Source organism: Haliaeetus albicilla, chromosome 6 (genome assembly GCF_947461875.1).
Source record: "Haliaeetus albicilla chromosome 6, bHalAlb1.1, whole genome shotgun sequence".
Taxonomy (NCBI): domain Eukaryota; kingdom Metazoa; phylum Chordata; class Aves; order Accipitriformes; family Accipitridae; genus Haliaeetus; species Haliaeetus albicilla.
This window is the reverse complement of record NC_091488.1, coordinates 36,376,022-36,394,355: the sequence shown is the minus strand read 5'-3', so window position 1 is coordinate 36,394,355 and position 18,334 is coordinate 36,376,022. Positions and strand designations below refer to the sequence as shown.

The window sequence follows — 18,334 nt, the reverse complement described above, 5'->3', positions numbered from 1 at the left end:
TACTTAACACAGGCACTTCCAGGCTTTCTAACTATTCTGTTCTGTAGACAGCACCATGTATTTTCAAGACAAAACTTTTTTTTTTTTTCCCCAACACTAATATCAAGCTTATGAAGACTCAGCTAAGACCAAAGAAAGAAATTCAAGGTCTACCTCTCGGTTTCTAAGTACGGCTTCCCTTCCCAACGTAGAGTTGCCTTTCATGCCTACTTTAGGAAGCTTCTGCTTGTCTTTCCCTAAAACAACTAACAAAATACTACTGTAGTAGCTCTTTTTTTACTTTGTCAAGTGATCGCTCAGTCAGCTTCACTTGATCATCCAAGTCTTCTGCCAAACAGTACTGTTTGACTCCATTTGAGCACAGACTTAGTCCTTCATATACATCTGCGCACATCAGTATTTAATAGTACTCCATTTACCTTCTCCAAGAACTTAAATAGCAAGAGCTATTCCCAGCCAAGTCAGATGTCCTCTTGACATAGATTCTTATCTTGGACACCAGCAGCATATGTTTACCAAAGGTCACATAAGTAGCTAAGCAGTCAGAGTTACTTTCCCAGAATATGCACCCAGCAGTTTATAGCTTGGGAACTTTCAAAAGAAGAGGAAATGTCTTTGTACACAATAAATGCGGATGGAGTAGCATTACCTTATGTCCTGTCTTTTTAAAACTAGGCACGATTTGTCCTTGTCTTTATTATCCCAAATAACAGCACTTTAAGCAGACTACTTGCAGCAAATAATTTCTTGCTATCTAACAGAGCTTTCAGTCTGTTGCAGGCTGCCCAAAATAGCATACCAAGCTCATGTCCAATCTAATAGACTTTGCTTCTGCAGCCAGTCAAAGCTGATACTGTACAACAATGATTTGCTCTTGGAGAGCAGGTTTATTAATACACCACCAGGACTACAAACCCAGAAATCCCCTGCTGCATTGTCAGTGTTCACCTTTCCATTATGCCCCTAATTATCTCCAAAGGAGTTTATTCCTTGTAAGCTTCTTGTTCAGGCTGATAAGCATTTCATTCTGAATCCTCTGCAGATCTCAGATTTACTCCTCGTGCTCTTAGCCGAGAAACTAAGCAACTGTCTCCATTTTTACAATGCATATCTCCCACTCTCTGCAGCTTCTCTCTCAGCTCAGGATCTTTTTTCTTAACAAGAGGCCTCCTCTTGAGATGCGTACTCTCATCAGATGGCCCCGGGACTCTTCTGTTCACTTGATCCTACAACATGGAACTGCTAAATCCAGTTGTTATAACTGGTCGAGCCTGGTCCCTAGGCTCGTGACAAACCCTTTACTTTCAAACATGAATTGCAGTCTCCACAAAACTGGATTACTTCCCTGCTTAAAGCCACAGGTTAAACTACAGATTATAGAATGCATTGCTTACTGAAAGGAGGTCTAGTTCAATATCCTGGTTTTCAGTGAAATGTGATGGACCCATGCTTTGATTTAACAAGAAATTTTGATTCTACCCATATTTATGAGCGGGGTGTCTAAATTCAGTTGCTGGCAAATGCCAAAGTTATGTCCACTTTAAAATAGTGTCTTTTTTTCATGCAATTTTTCATCACGATAATTACAACCTTAAAAACAGTATAAAGTGTAAGAATTCCCACATTTTTAGTACTTTTATATTAATTTCTCCTCACCAACTCATTTCATTATGATAAAGCTCTGAGTAGTTAAGAGTCTATATCACCTTTGGACTCAAATGGAAGGGCATGTTATATTAATCAAGACTAACCTGCTCCTTCATGCTCAAATAAGATGCTAATCCAGTAACTTATTTCTTAAGTATTGATCTAAGGCATTTAATATAAAAATAATATTCCAAAGTAATAACATCCCAAATAAACATATACTGCAAAAGACATTTTCTCACATAAGAACCTTTCTTGAAGAGCAATGTTTTACATCGCTCCTTAGCGTGTATGTGTATAAATGTACAATGAGGGCTATTTCAATGTATGCATTCCAAAAAGACAAATGTAGTCATGTGATTCTCTTTTTCTCTTAAGAAACCCTTCCTGCTTCTACAGTATGCATAATTTGAAATAAAACCATGTGCTCTGCAAAAAAAAAAAAAAAAAAAAAAAAAAAAAAGCAAGCCCAAACCTCAGAAGTTAACAAAAAGCTTCTTTGACAGTGCTCAGAGTGCAAGCTTCCTCTGGAAGAAGCTACTCTGATTCTGAGAATAAAATGGCTTCTCTACCCAAACACAGGCATGTTTCATTAAATTTTAAAGACAAATACACACAGTATGCCACATGCTGGTTTACCCTCTCTTTCCACTACTGTTCTGGATTGTGGGCCCAGATTCATAGATTTTAAAGAATGGAGGAAGCATATTATGATATCCTAGCCTGACTTTCCAGAGCTGGCAATAGTGTAATTTCTGCATTGTGCCTCTGAATCTTGTTTCAGCTAAATTGTAGGCTCCCTCAGCGACAGACTTTCAGGCTTGGTTTAGAAACATCAAGAGACAGAGTGTCAAATAGCACTCCTAGGTAAAATAGTTCTGTAATTTAGTTTAAGATGGATCTAAATACTTTTGTTGAATTCAACATAACATCACAAACAGGAAGACTCGGAGTATGGGTCTCATATGAATATTACAAAAAGTAGGTTTGTATCACATAAAATGAAACTAATAGTCCTGCACATGCTCTTCTGTGGCAAGGCAGGGGGATAATAAATGCGAGTGCACACATAAATATTTTATTCCTCTCTTGGAGGCAAACACTGAAGGAGACCATCAGTTTGCTAGTGAGGTTGTAAAAGCCTGAACCACGTTTCCTGTTTGTAAGAAAGCAGATGAAAAAGAAAAAAGACTGGAGACCTTTAAGATTGACAGCAACTCTACAGATAGACTCATACTGCCAGGTCCAAAACAAAAGAGCATCCAAGGTCTGCCAACATAACTTGATTTCCTGTTGGATAAAGCCGTGGGGAGTATTCCTAGAAACAACAAATCCAGGTAAGGCTTATCTTTTCAGTATTATAAATTTGTAAAAAAAGGAGCAGTAAAAACACACTATGGTAGATTACCAGTCTTCCAAGAAGCTTGCTCAGGGTTCTGAAGTCATATTACTAATAATATGACGAGTCATCATCAACAGCTTAAACCTTCATTAATTAAGGTTTGTTAATGAAGGCTAAGCATTGGCATTAGTTTTGTGCTTAAAATATTTACTGTGCTGAAGACTTCTTATTTTACAATGTGCTGCTTCCCTTCTGAAGTATGGAGTTGCTATCTTACAAAGCAATTAGTTGTGCACTAATTAATTGCAGTTTAAAGAATCCTTCCTGGAGAATTAATCCTGTCTTAAAACTCACACAGGTGGAAGCATCTTTAATGCTAATTTAACATGCATCAGTCTCTTAATGGGTTTCTTTTTCCAAGGGTCATTAGTACAGAATATTATTTATTTCACCATTTAATTGGAGAGGAGGGGAAAAAAGCTAACTTTATCTCATCTTTGACAAATTTGCAGACAGAAACAACAGGAAACAAACCACTTCATGCTCCAGATCATCATATAAATCTGGTAGCGACCAAAGTAATTAATCTGCTTCTATGAATGATGAGTTGATACCATAGATGGCACGTCCAGCTAGACAGCTATCTATATTCCCCACCTCATGTTCCTTTTCAGTAGGAAAAACTGGTAGAAGTACGATACCTTCCCATTATCCTTTGTGATGGATTCTCTAAACAAAATACGTTAGAACAAGAAGGAATGAAACTTAGTACTTCTGCTACCTATTCTTACGCTGTTAGGAGGATAAACATCTATTTCTAGCCCCGAATTGTTAAATCTGGCCCCTTTCCCCAAAGGTAAGTGCATGATTATGTCTAGTTCTTTGAGTTGCAGTAACATTGAATCACAGAAATTCATCCAGGAAAGACTGGAAAGTTTTGGGGGTTTTCGTTTGTTTTTCCTTTTTTTTGCTTCTTCCCTCTCACCCCCCTCCAATAACAGTATAATGAACCTTGAAAAGAGAAAACCTAAGAACAAGTGACCAAAAGTCTATTTATTTCCATGTCTTGTCTTTGTTTGTGGAGAAAGTTGTCAATAGATTTAAAAAGGAGAAAAAGCACAGTTAACTATGTCTTTACAAAGTCTTTTGTTTGCCCATATTTTGTTATGCGAATATAGTACCTTTAGTTTATAGCAGTGTAAAATATACTAAGAGGAGACAAGTAACCCCATCCCTAAAATCAGAAAAGTAAAAACATCATGCAGATGGAGTAAATTACCTAAGGTAGATGTTCTACTTGGATACAACTCCAAGTTTGACCCTGTTTCCAAATAGAAATGAAAGAACAGCAGAATAGGAATGTATCATTAATGCCAGAGATATTCTGTTATTAGGTATTCAGAACACTGTCATGTTTATAATGATTAAATATAGTACTTCCCCCACTTACACATCCCAACTTTTTCTAACAATAAAATGAGAATTGTTGTCCTTCTCATGAAACCTTTGGCTATATGATAAACTCTTTTCTTGAGCACATTATTTTAAGAACAGCTTCAATATGATTTCTTATGAACAAACTACTATCACTCAGGTTTTCCCATTACAGATAGACTATCGCAGAAAACCCTGATAGAATTTTAGCTTATTCTATGAGAATCATAGTGTACTATTCCCAGGGGCCTAATTTTTCCTTAGGACTTTTTTTTCCAAAGATATAACAAAATTTCTTAAAATATTCAATTTGATGGCAATCGAGATGAGAAACCCCCTGAACACAGTGCTACAGGTTCTTTGGAATAAATATGTAATATGCAAAAAATAACAATCTGGTTTTGTTACATTTGACAGCAGATGACTTGAATGGGAATTAGAATTACAGAATAGAATAAAAGACACTATTTTGGAGCAGGCTATAATTAGTTTAATAGAATTCTCTTTCTGTTTATTTTTCACTCTACATCCACAGTCACCTTATCTTTTCTTTTGTCTTTAGCACAACCAGTTAATTGTCATAAGTTGCATCTGCTATTATACACATAGGGACAGAAGTGTAGTTATCTGAGGAAGCAAATTGTTCTTCACACAGATATTCATCCTTCCTTCTACTGCTGCTGTTGTCAAAGTAGTAAACATTTAAATAATGCAGTTATAAAAGTAGATAGCTAGCATATTGGCAACAATTATAAGGGTAGTACAAGAACACCTGGGAAAGAGCTAGGAGATGTAGGTCTGTAAAGCTAAGATACAAAATCAAAATCTTTCATGTTTTGCACTTGGAAAGTAAGATTAACTTGAAACTAACATTAGAAAAGCACAGAGCACTCAGAGCAGCACCCCTATGTGTCCAATCAAGGCCTTTACTATGGTTTTATGGGGTAAATGAAAACTATTGTTGTTTCTGAAATGTAAGTAGTGTTGTCTGACAAACAAATAGCTCATATTGCAAAGACAAAAACTTTTAAAAATGAGATACTGAAATCACATGTATGTTTGTATACATTCTACTGAAATACAAGCAGATGTTTAAGTCAGAGTTGTAGAAAATATATTTAAAAATAAACTAAGTAGTGTTCAGCCGGGAATAAATGTAAATGTTGTTTTTGTAATCTGCCCACACCCATGCAGTTTTCTAAATCATGTTTAAGACCTATAGATTGTGAGGTTTAAAACATTGGTATGTGTCGTGGTTTAACCCCAGCCAGCAACTAAGCACCAAGCAGCCGCTCACTCACTTCCCCCCATCCAGTGGGAGGGGGGAGAAAATCAGGAAAAGAAGTAAAACTCCTGGGTTGAGATAAGAACGATTTAATAGAACAGAAAAGAAGAAACTAATAATGATAATGATAACACTAATAAAATGACAACAGTAGTAATAAAGGATTGAATGTACAAATGATGTGCAGGGCAATTGCTCACCACCCGCCGACCGACACCCAGCCAGTCCCCCAGCAGCGATTCCCCGCCCCCACTTCCCAGTTCCTAAACTAGATGGGACGTCCCATGGTATGGAATACCCTGTTGGCCAGTTTGGGTCAGGTGCCCTGGCTGGGCATGAGAAGCTGAAAAATCCTTGACTCTAGTCTAAACACTACTGAGCAACTACTGAAAACATCAGTGTTATCAACATTCTTCACATACTGAACTCAAAACATAGCACTGTACCAGCTACTAGGAAGACAATTAACTACATCCCAGCTGAAACCAGGACAGTATGTTTTATTAGAAATCCAAGTTTCATGCCTTCTGTTTTGCTAGAATATTTTTTAGGTCCTAGAGAAGTGGCATTGCTCAAACACTGTAGAAGTTAAACCTGAAACTGAAAAGAGTAACAACTTTCTTCCAACCTGTGCTATTTTCCAGATACTAATTCCAATTTAATTCAGAAGCTGAAACATGAAAATAATACTTGTAATCAAAAATTTGGATTCCTCCTCCACTTCAGTTAAGGGCTGAAAATACTCAAATTGAAATTAAGAATTCTCCTCCTACTCTGGAAACACCAGGGAAAAAATAAGATTCCTGAATCAGAAAGATAAATGACAGCATTCAGTCAAGAAAAGGGTACATATTTAGCTTGGAACTGTGCTTTAGATATCTACTCACTCTTTTTATTCTAATGAATCACAGAGTTGTAGTTTCTATCAGAGTTACATGTGTTTCCCTTCTCTTAAGCCACAATACTGCTTTTGCTCCCTGGGGAGTGGGGGTGGGGAAAAGAGTTTGTAGGAAAAGAAATATGAAATGAACATAGGAAAAATGTAAAACAATTCCTTCAGAAAAGATAAAAGGACAGGAGAATAAGGAAGGATGACTCTTATTATTTAGGCACTACATTGAGACTTAAAAGTTCTTGCCTTTGACATACACTTCTTGTAGTTTTGGACAGGTTGCGTAGGATACAAAAGTTGAGTGACTAATGGTAGAGTAACCAGGTTCCAAACACTGGTGGTTCTTGATATGGCCTGATAACATCTTCTCAAGGTAGGACCTCCCTTTCTTTTAATGCCTTCTCTGAAAAATTGGAATAATATATAGCTGCTTCATGGGGGTGTTGTCTCTCCTCATAAATGTCTGTATCTCATTGCAAAAAAGTGCCTCTCAACATGAAAAGTAGTATTGCAGTGATGGAGAACCCTCAAACACCTTTGGGAGAATTCAAGTAGGAGAAAAGAAAAGAATGGAAATTGGATGTTAATTTAAAAGGAAGGCCAGTGGAAGTACCATGTGCAAAAAGCAGTTCCCGGCCTGTCAGAAAGTTACAGCTTATTTGCTCTGTTTTGTTCCTTTTAAAAAAGTTCTTATCAGGAAGGAAACCTGCATCGTAGAAGGCCATGTGATTTGTGATTTTTTACTACCAAGAATTATATTCTCTTGTTTCATCATCATCAGAAGAACAGCTGTGGCTTGTAATAAAACAAAACTAAAAGAGCTTTTGCAACACCAGCATAATTAGGTGAGCCGGAGCCGGTCAGCCAAGGAACAAAGCTCTGTCTTCTCAGCAGGAGCAAATGTGTTGCCCTCCGCCGGCAACATGGGAATGTTTATTCCTGCACTTAATTGAAGAGTTAATTAAATGACAAAATACATTCAGTGCAGGGAGATTCCTTCCTGTGTTTCTCATAGCACTCCAAGGAGAGGCAAGTTCGGCGCAAAAGGAGGCTGCGTTCAATTAAGTTGACCCACCTTTTACCAAGTGATTCTTCAGGAGCTGTTCAGGATTTTCTCTGCAGTAGTTCTGGGGGGTTCACCGGTTCCCAGCTACTGCTCATCCTTTGCCACTACATCCTCTGCTTTCTCAGGAAGGAGAGCAAGGATATGAGTACAAGTGGTTTTAATAGGAGATGCAAGAAAACACATAACCAACCAACCCTTGAAATTTGTTGCAGGGATTGTTAAAACCTGATGGTCTTAGCTATTATACAGAGACATTTCCAGTGAAGTAAGTTGTTTTGACTGAATTCATTTTCAGAACTACATTCGTGAACTCTAGAATTTAGCCAAAAATTTACTGCAGATAGCAAGTGAAAGACAATTACAAAAATAATTTCAAAGCTATTCACTAAAATGACTTTTTTCTTTGGCAATGCCTGATTCTTACTGCATCTTACAGGCAAACCAATAGCCCAGCCTTTGGCTGAATTCCTATGAAACAGTAGTTCTGCTAATAGTTTATTGATGTTGCTTTCTTATTATTTAGCGTCTGGTTCTGATATTAATTATTTAGCTTGTTTAATAATGGCTGTCACAGAGTAAACAACAAAATAGCAGCTTCAATTACAGAAAGCAAAAATCAACCAACCACAAAGAATACAGTAAAACTGTTAGACAACACAAACTATAAAATTATTTTCTTTCAGTTACAGAAATGGACTGCCATTTTTCTGTCTGGGGAGTTTTGGCCTTTCTGAGTTTGGCTCTGGTTGTTTCGTTGATACTGAACATTTCACACTATATGAAAAAGAAGCAAGGTACGTAATGTCGTCTCTCTGTAAGGAATGGAGCTTGAGTGTTTAAAGCGTCTGTAGAGAAAGCCATCACTGCTGGGAGATTTCAAGCCACCAAACTGATTCTTTTGAATCTAAAAGTTATCTTTTGGCAAGAATGATTCTAGCAAAGAGGGTGTAACTTTTAAAAATTTTTTAGGAGAGTCATGTATGATTATAGAATGATTGCTAGCTGCCCAATCCACTGCTAAAAACAGTTCCCCAAATCCATTCTCTGAAGACAAACCAACAGAACAAGTACAAGGTGAAGAACTTAGTTCTAGCTAATTTTTTAAAATATATTTTTAACATCTGTAATTTCCTTTTAAGTGTACTTTTCATGAAACTGGTTGTTATTTGTACTTGAATTTAAAAATATTTTAAGTAGCTGCACTGATACAAAATGCATTTGAGAAAAATTTTCTCCTCCCCAAATTCCTGAATGCTTATTTGAATTTCAGATTTCATACACATTTTATGCTTAACCAGTTTATTTTGGAAAAAAGTTCCAATAGCTTTTCATCATGGGATCCTAATGTAGCTCTTAAACCAATGTGCCACTCACAATAAGGAACTGATTTAATTTATGTTAGAGGCCGACTATGGTCATACCCTGGTTTTGGTTAAAATTAACTATGACTTTTTTTAACAGAATTGCTTATGCCAGTGCAACCTCTCTTATGCATACAATTCTATAGCTATTAAGTTGTACAATCCTTACCACTCCCATTCAGGGAAAAAACTGCCTTTACACAGGGAAAACTGCGCCTGTGCTCTACACATAGGGCTGGGCAGGTAAACACTGGTGGATTCAACCACGTTAAACACACGTACGTACCTAATCTACATAAACAGAAGGCCTATGCTTATAAACTGAACTCACCAAGTATAAAAGAATTAGATTATTACAGCATATTAAAGAGCTGCTAGAGTGTTACAGGATGGAGGGGAACCTTTTTGGTTTATTTTGTCTTCTAGTGCTACTAGGCAGGTATTTCTATGATGAAAAAATCAGTCATTTACAAAACTAACCTTGAGCAAGGTTTCAGTCAGATTGGCTGATGCTGCATTCCTCATGGAATTGGAGCTTACTGTAGTAAATTCTGAAGTCCTGGAGCACAGGATAGAAAGTCAGGCATTCCAGAGTTATTAATCAAGCTCTAGCAGTAAATCTCTTTGTAGCCATTGCCTCTTTGCTTCAGTTTCTTCATCGGTGTGGATGACAGGATATCTCTCTTTCAGAGATACAAACAATAGAACTAGTAAAATAAATATACCCTTCACCTTGTAATATAAACACATGATGCACTTCCCTAGGCAGAGAAAAAGATGCAGTAGAAGCAAGAGGAGGAGGAAACAAGGAATTAATAGCATGTGTTACAATACATTTTTGGGGCACTTGTAAACTAATGTAGACTTTGCAGCCACAGCACAGGGTCATAACACAAATATTTCTTGTATTAGTCAAAAGTATTTGAGAAAAGCAGGGAGACAACTGAAGGTCCTCAGAGCCAAAAGCTTTCAATTTTACTCTCTACAGTGAAATCAAAAGCATGTTAGTGGAGATAACTATCTGAAGTGTTCTAAAACAGCACATTTCATTTTCTCTTTATTTTTTTAACAAATTTTCCAGCTAAAATGTATAAAGACTATGAAGACAACAATCCAAGGTAAGTTGAATAAAAAGTCTCTTTCTGGCAAGGGTGGAATAAGCAATAAATAATGACAGAAGGATTTGGATGGATGGCATAGAGGAAAATCCAGTATCTCATGCAGCCTGCCTGGAAATGTCAGAGAGCATGATGGTTGTGGAGAAGTTTTCCAAAGAAAACAGGAGAAAAAAAGTCATGTGGGGAAGATGTACTCCAGCCATTTTATCAACAATGAAATAATTTCATGCTAATATGATAATTTTATGTACTGAAGGAAGTGCAAGTTATTGAGCTACAACACTATTCACTATCACTCAAACTTAATAAATCTATAATAATTTAAAAGAACTCTCAGAAAACAGTGATAAATTATAGTCTGATATTTAACACTGTGGAGCAATAATTTACATGTATTTATGTTTCATACCCTTCTTTTTTGATGTTCAAAAGCAATAAACCAGAGTGTTTACAGCTGCTGGATAGATACCTCAAGATCTGTTACAAGCCTGTTTCTCTTATTCCATATAAAAAACCCCACCCAAACTTTAGAAAACAGAGATGGAAGGAGTCTCATCTCAACCCAATTATAAAAGGCCCTTGAAACAAAAATACAAAAGCCTTCACCTGTTTCCCCAAACCAATCCTCAATTACAAATTTACTTGAAGTTGGGAAGTCTGTTTGTTTATTACTGCCTGTTCAGTTGAAAAATACCACTGAAAAAGTAGTGTTAGAGGCACAGCATAGGGGTGCAATAGGAACAAGGTTATGCAGTGCTTCCCACTAATTCCCATTTTACAAACACGCTTAAAAACATTTTCAAGCAACACCAGGTAATGAAACACAGAATACCATTAAAAATCCAAAGCTGAACTTTGCTTTGGTCTTCTCTAGTTGTGTCAACATAAACATTTTAGTTTAATCAAGACTGGACTTTTTAACAATGTCGCCCCAAAGACCCATTTAGTGCTTTAGTTTGTATCACAAAGTGGTCTTGGAGAACATAAACTGCGTTCCTTTCCGTGATCATTAATATTTCTATAACTACATCAAACAGTAGCTTAGTAGTCTTGAGATTATCTTTATACTTACTAAGTTACAGGAAAGAAGAGTTCAGTTCTTGGCTAGATAACAAATCTTTCTTCAAAACACAGACAGTGCCATTTCTGCCCCTCCTGATATTTTTGGTCTTGTTTTTTAGTTCACATACAATCTGCTATTGCTACATGTGTGTAAAATGCTTGGAGTAGCTTAGTGGAGTCCTAAATAAAGCATATTCTGTGAATTAAATGTATTTTTCCATTCCCCTTCTAGCTATGATGACTATTACACAGAAGATGACCCAGTTTATGGCAATCTCAATCAAGATATTTTAGGTAAGCTTCACTTTAAGAACATGTGTCTGTTCAGAGGCTATAATAAATGTATGATTAAAAGCTGACTGACCAACACTTTCTGTGTTTCTCAAATAGCAAACTTGAGAATCTACCCCTTCTCAATTGCTGTATTAATACCTACTTGGGATAGAACTGCAAACCATCATACTGCACTACTATTTGTAAGACCAGATCTCATAATGAATTTGGTTTTTTACAGTCTTAAATGGTGCTGTTCAGCCAAATATCTCAAAACCAACAGCTTTTCTACATGTAAAGCTGCACCAGTTGAAATATCAGCTTGATCCATGCATATTAAACCAATCTAAGACACATATGACTCACTGCCCAAAGTCAATGCTCCCACAGAAGCTGGCAGAAACAAACATCAGTTCTCTGCTGTGGCTATCCATAGATCATCACCGATGTTGACAAATATGCTGAAACAAGCCCAGCAGCTGAATGGTGGGCAGACATAGCTTTTCTTCACTTTACTGGGCTGAAGTTAATCATCCTTGGCAGAGAGATACCACATTAAAGGCAGTAACATCATATAACTACAGCTTGAGCTAGATATGCTGAGGGTATGCCTCTTGAAGCCCTTATGGTGTTAAAGCAGTATTTAAGTAACACGAACACAACTTTTTTTGCTAGCCTTATTTGGGGTTAAGCAAAACTAAAGTACTTGAACTGTAGGGAGAAAAAAACCAAACCCAGCTTTTTCATACAGGGTTTGCATAAATTTAACTAAGCCAACACTCAAATGCATTGTCACTACAAAAGTCTGAAAATTGTAAGGAAGTAATCTGTTTTACTGATGGCTAAAATGAGATATGGCATGAGAAAATAACCTGCACCAGATTTACGGAAAACTGAAAGTAGAGACAGGAATAGAATTTAATCATCAGCTGCTGCAACTCACAGCCTCTTTCTCAGCCAATGAAAAGACTGCCTATGCTGAAAAATACATTAGTATGTGGTTACCCCTAATTGCAAGATGTCCTCCTAGCAGTCTAAAATGATGCCCACTTAGTGAATAATGAGAAACTTCCCATCCATATGAACAGAAAATGATTTTCATTTTCATCGTATGTGTGTCTGAATTTCTTAGCTATTTGCCCCTCTATAAATACAGGGAGAGATCTGTGTATGATTTCAAAACAAAATAAACTTCTACCAAAGTAAACTGGGGAGAGTTAGTTCTGTAACAGGGAGGATCTGTTGATCTGATCTTTTAAGACTCAGTAGCATGTTTTAATAACCAAAACATTTTTCTACTTTGATAAATTATAGAGGAATGTTGTTACGAGCAGATGAAGTCCCAGCCTCAAAGGCCAGTTAACCAACTACAGGTATCTTTTATTTTAATTCTGGATTTCTGAATTAGGGTAATGTGGTCTGTCTCAGAGTTCTTGTGTTTATCCCATGACAATATATAACAAAAATCTTCACACTGGTCATCACAAAAATTACCATGCATTAGTGTCTCAGTTCATCAGGGAATTTAAGCACAGACTTGACCCTTCATTCAATCTGGGTCATTAATGAGGGAGCATAATTATAGACAGCTCATTTCCATCCATATGGCATGATACAGCTCAGTCACAGGCATGCAGATCAGACTGAATTAAGCCTGCATCTACTGCTATGGCTTATGTAAAGAATTATTTTTATTTATTTTGGACATCAACCAAGTGAAAACACAAGCTGCATCACATAATAATCATGAGTTTGACTGGCTCTCTCCTGCTCAGCACAAAATCTATACGCCTTAACAAATTAAAGATGACTGTTTTTCTATTGATTTCTATTTTTTTTGAGATACCTGGACACCTAAAAGCATGCTAGCTTCAACTGAAATTTGTCTGTAATTGAAACATTCCTAGCATCAATTTCCCAAGTCGATTTCCAGGTATTTCATAAGGACCAATTTCCAACCTGCCTCTCAGGATACTTCCAGAGGGTAAAAATATCCCTTTTTTTATCTAGACGTTTGTTTTCATTAACTTCACAGAAACAGAATAATCTATGAAAATTCCAGTGTCAAAAGTGCTTGACAATTTGGCTTGAAAAACACAGAGAGAATCAGGGGAAAGACACACAAAGCATATATTTTGCACTGGAAACGAGATCATATATACAGACAAGCATTACCCAGCTTTGTTTTTCTGCACAAAGTCTGTGAAAAATGTTGTTGCTAATAACTGGATTGTAATTAAAAAAAAGAGTGGGAAGAAAACCAGATCAAATAAAATCTTGCATCCCAAGGAACTTGGACTAATTATATAAGCTACCCTCATTCCCACAGAGAATCTTTCCAATAATACCTTGATGAATTTTTCCTTACTGTCACTATCCTAACAACACGAGTCATTTACCATTAGGTTATGTTGGTCTGATTTCTGTGCTGCCACAGCTTAATAATTTGTGCTTTTAATGAGTTAGTTTACAGCTAGTTTGGGTAAACTTCAGCCACTATTATGATACAGTGTAGACATACTCAAAGTCTTAGACAATTTTAAAGCAAGCATAACCACTGAATGTTAAATAAAATGAATTTCCTTCTAGGTGGAGTCTGCCAATCAGATGTGTTATGCCTCGCTTGACCACAGTGTCAAGGGAAAACGTAGAAAACCAAGAAGAAAGGCAGGCCCTTCATTAGAGAAGGATGAAGAAGAAAGATCATCTAAGGCCACCACGATGGCTTCCAAAGTTAGCATTTACCTCAACAGTGAGCAGCTGGCTGCTGAAAACACAGCAAACATAGAAGATATTCATGATGATCCCATCAGATTAATGGGTTTGATTCATACTACAAAAGGAGAGAACATTTGAAGCAGCTTCACGAACCAAATATGTAATCATAAAGCCAGATCTGCTCTTTCATTCAGGAAGAACAGTGAATGACTAGAGATAATATCCTGGCAAACTGACATACCAAACAATGGTATAAAATGGGTAAGCTAAGCGTTCCAAAGGGTCTTCCAAGCATATTTACAGACTAAGCAAGAAATAAGTATCGATCCAGACTGCCACTTTGAAGGACCTGCTCTTCTGAAGACATTTTGAAAGGGAATTGTAGAAGCTGGTATCTCAGCATTCGCATGGTATTGATTCCAGTAAAAAATAATCCTTTGTTTAAAACAACCATCAACTTTCAAAACAGTCCCAAAAGACCCACTCTGTTGTCTATAGAGCTCTAGCAGAACATAACAATTCTTCTGTATAGGTTTTAACAATACTTTTGGAAGGAAATCATGTTTCATACTTGCACATTTAATGATTTACTTGTTTTCCCAATTAAAAACTGATTTGCTGTTCAACATTGTGTACTTTCCTACTGTGACTGGTCTATGCTAATAACAAATATATCTAAAGCTAATTGGAAAATAATTTGACAGCTTGTTTAAAGTAGTAATTGTACATCTTGCAAGATTTAACAATATCCTTATATATCTTTAGTTTCCTTCTGTGAGCAATACTAGAATACATCTCAAATCTTAACTCTTCTGGTAACATAATATTGTATTCAGCCATATTCAAAAGACAACAAAGATATTAGCAAACAATCTGTAACAATAAATCTCCTAGGGAGTACTTTTTCCTTCTAATATTCTATGTGATGTTTAAATTCCTATTGGATTTTACATTGCCATTGTTACCAACTATTTTACAGAAGTAGAAAGAGCTTTTTATTTCCCCAAATAATTCACATACTGTGTGCACATTCATCTCAAGACTTTAAACTCATCAGATGGTAAGCTTTTATAGAGTGGGGATTTATTTTTATATTCTGGGACTCATTAAGTAGTAGTAGCAGGAAACAGTAAGGCACGTTGATGTAATATGCCTACCTCTAGGTGTTGAACAGTTTTGCCTTCTCAAAAAAAGGATATTAGAGCATGTAAAACCCACACAGATCACAGCGTCAAGGAGCTTGAAACTCTCAAGCACATACAGAGCCCTGCAAGTGTTTCAGAGATTGGACAAATTTATGAAAAAAAAAAATCAGTGCAAAAGAAACAGTTGACAGCCTGGTTCACGTTTAGTTTAGCCCATAGTTAATGAACCTCTTTAACATGCCTTAACTTCTATGCTAGACCAAAAGGAAGGGGCCAACCGCTGCAGCCAAAGCCACCCAGTGTCACGGCCTGTCTTGTGCTAGCACTTGCTTTTATGTGCAGAAATCAAGTCAATATATGTTTGGTTGTTACATCCCAGAAACAAGGCAGACTTGGAATTAAAATGACTGTGTTATCATGGTCTTAGAGCAACTACCATTGGATAAGCAAAAATAGTATTGAAAAATCGATAAAAATCGCTTTAATGGAGAAACATATTAAACAACGACCTTGACCAAAATCCTAAGGGGGAAAGAAGTAAGGCAAATCCAGAGCCAAAGGCCCAAAGCCAAAGACCAAGGTATCAGCACATAAAATACTAACTTGATTAGATTGGAATTATACCTTGTTCCACAGTAGGAACAAAATAAGTAATAAAATACATATCAACATACTCCTGCTTAGACTCACATATCAAAATTGTTTTAATAGCATTAATATACAAAGTATTTATATAAAATATTTGAATTTAGCTGGCACCAATCAGATGCAATACTCAGCCCTCTGAGATCATGAAAAGAGAAAGCTTTCTTAAACAATCCCTCAAGCAAATAAGCACAGGCCCAAGTCTATTTGTTACTATTTTCCAACATACACATGAAACAAGGGATGCTGTATTTTCTTTTAATACAATTTGTGTACACTTAGTACAAAAGTTGCTATTTCCCAATTTTCTCACAGCATTTGCACTCTTGATTATGCCTTTCCTCTAAGAATTCCAAAGTCAAAGAATTTCTGAGTTACCTAAATTCAACCTGCCATTTTAGCCTGATCATTAATTTAATGGAAATTAAGTACACGCTTCTCTCATTGAGCGTACATGTAACATTAAGTCTGCTTCATGGGATTTAGGTACAACTAGTTTCCTTTGTATTCTTAGTCTTCATTGTTTAGTCCACCTATTTATTTACACCAATTTTCAGCAGCTGCTTTCCCTTGCAACATAGCTTACTAAAAGAGCAGGGCACTTTTGTAAATAGTCTCCTTCGGTATACACTTGCTTTCCACATTTGACCACTGCTTCCATTAAATTATTCACAGACTCCACTTCAGGATCATCTTCAATAGCCTATCAACTGTTTCCAAGGCACTTCTAATGCTGCCACAGTCCACATTTTACTTTATTCCTCTGGCTCTTTACACTCTGTCTGCTTAAATAAGCAACGGAATGACACCCCCCCCCCCTTTTTTTTTTTTAAATTACTTTTTGGGATAGTTTTTAAGTGACTACTGAATTCTTACATGAAAGAGCATGTTCAATATTGTTCCATCTTCAAGCCATTGGAGAAAGACCTGCATAAACTACCATATATTAGTTAAATTCTTCATGTATAAAGAAAGTTTCAATTAATTACAACAAAATAAGAAAATGCTAGGTCTAGGTTTATACTGTCTCACTAGCCTGTTTTTTCAGTGTTCTTTACAAAAATTTTGAAGAAGAAGCAATGTGAAGATGTTTTTATTAACAGTAAGCTTAGCATTCAAGTATCAGTTCAATGGAACAGTGAAGAAAGAGTAAACAAGAGGAAATATGGTGGAAGAAGCATAACTATTTGGAAGGGAAGAAGAATGGAGCTTAAAACAGAAGAGATCAAATAACACCACAAAATCTTTGTAAGTCCAGGACAGGTATACTCCAGTAGTCATTATAGCATCTGACAATTGCTGCAGATGCATTCGTTTAAACAGTATTGTTAGGAAAAACCACAGACTATTGGTTATATCACACTTTTAAGAACCTGCTGACTCAAGTGGATGTTGGAGGATCAAACTCTAAAAATAATTGTGTAACTTCTCCCATTTTTTGCTACTGCTAGCACCAAGAAGTTGGCACTGGGATGAACTTATCTTCCAACACCTCAAGATTTTTCAAGAGCTAACTCTTAAAGTTCTTTTGAAGTAATTTTCATGGAGACAATGAACGATTGCTATGTTGTTTTAAAAAACCTTACCTTCCTACCTGGGTAAGCCTGCATTCAGGCTGCTGTGTAGAAGTCGTATCTAGAGTCAGAACATGTCCAAAATCCCATTCCAGTTTACCTTCAAGTTACTTTAGAACAGAAAACATTAATGTAGTTACATAATCTTTCAGTACTGGTGTATCAAGAAACACCAGGAAATAATTACCTCAACAAATCCAAGGGAAAGGTAGTTCATCCATGTCTGGAACAGGAAGAAAAATGAGCCACAAAAGCATTTCTAAAGGACAATCTTTTTGTTGCTGTTGTTGAAGGAAACGTAATGTACAAATGCTGAGGGATAGAATGTGTGTGTACATTTCAGAAGTTCTTGTCTTATCGCAGAGCAAACATCACTGAAGCTGGCTTCTTGTTCCATTCAAAAACAACACAAGATAACAAGATCTTGGTTTTAAGTGCTAAAATAACATAAAACCACCTCCTGTGTACCCAGAAATGAAGTAAAACCAAAGGAAAACTATCTTCTCCTTTTCTGGAACTCAGAAAGCTGACAAGGGGCAATGCCAATAAAACAGAATGTACTTGACCTGACACTTACCACTAAACCAATCTCCTTGCCAAGAAAGAACACAGTAATGAAAACCTGTGGGACCCTGCCACATCATTCTCATATATTTGCTGTAGGTATACAAACCGCTCCTGAGAATTCACATACCTGAAATAAAATGTTGAAAGCAGGTATTTGTTCAGAACATGTTTTTATTTAGAATATATATTGTGTCAAGCAGAATTT

The 18,334-nt window shown here is 36.5% G+C and overlaps 1 protein-coding gene across 1 annotated transcript; it reads left to right on the top strand.

Annotated features, from left to right (window-relative positions):
• The first annotated feature begins 2,856 nt into the window (after positions 1 to 2,856).
• Positions 2,857 to 14,824, top strand: TRAT1 (T cell receptor associated transmembrane adaptor 1). Its single transcript, XM_069784748.1, has 7 exons — positions 2,857 to 2,984; positions 6,869 to 6,973; positions 8,350 to 8,460; positions 10,109 to 10,145; positions 11,440 to 11,501; positions 12,795 to 12,853; positions 14,070 to 14,824. The coding sequence occupies exons 3-7, from the start codon at positions 8,358 to 8,360 to the stop codon at positions 14,334 to 14,336; spliced, it is 528 nt and encodes a 175-aa protein (XP_069640849.1). The 5' UTR covers positions 2,857 to 2,984; positions 6,869 to 6,973; positions 8,350 to 8,357; the 3' UTR covers positions 14,337 to 14,824.
• The last annotated feature ends 3,510 nt before the right edge of the window (positions 14,825 to 18,334 follow it).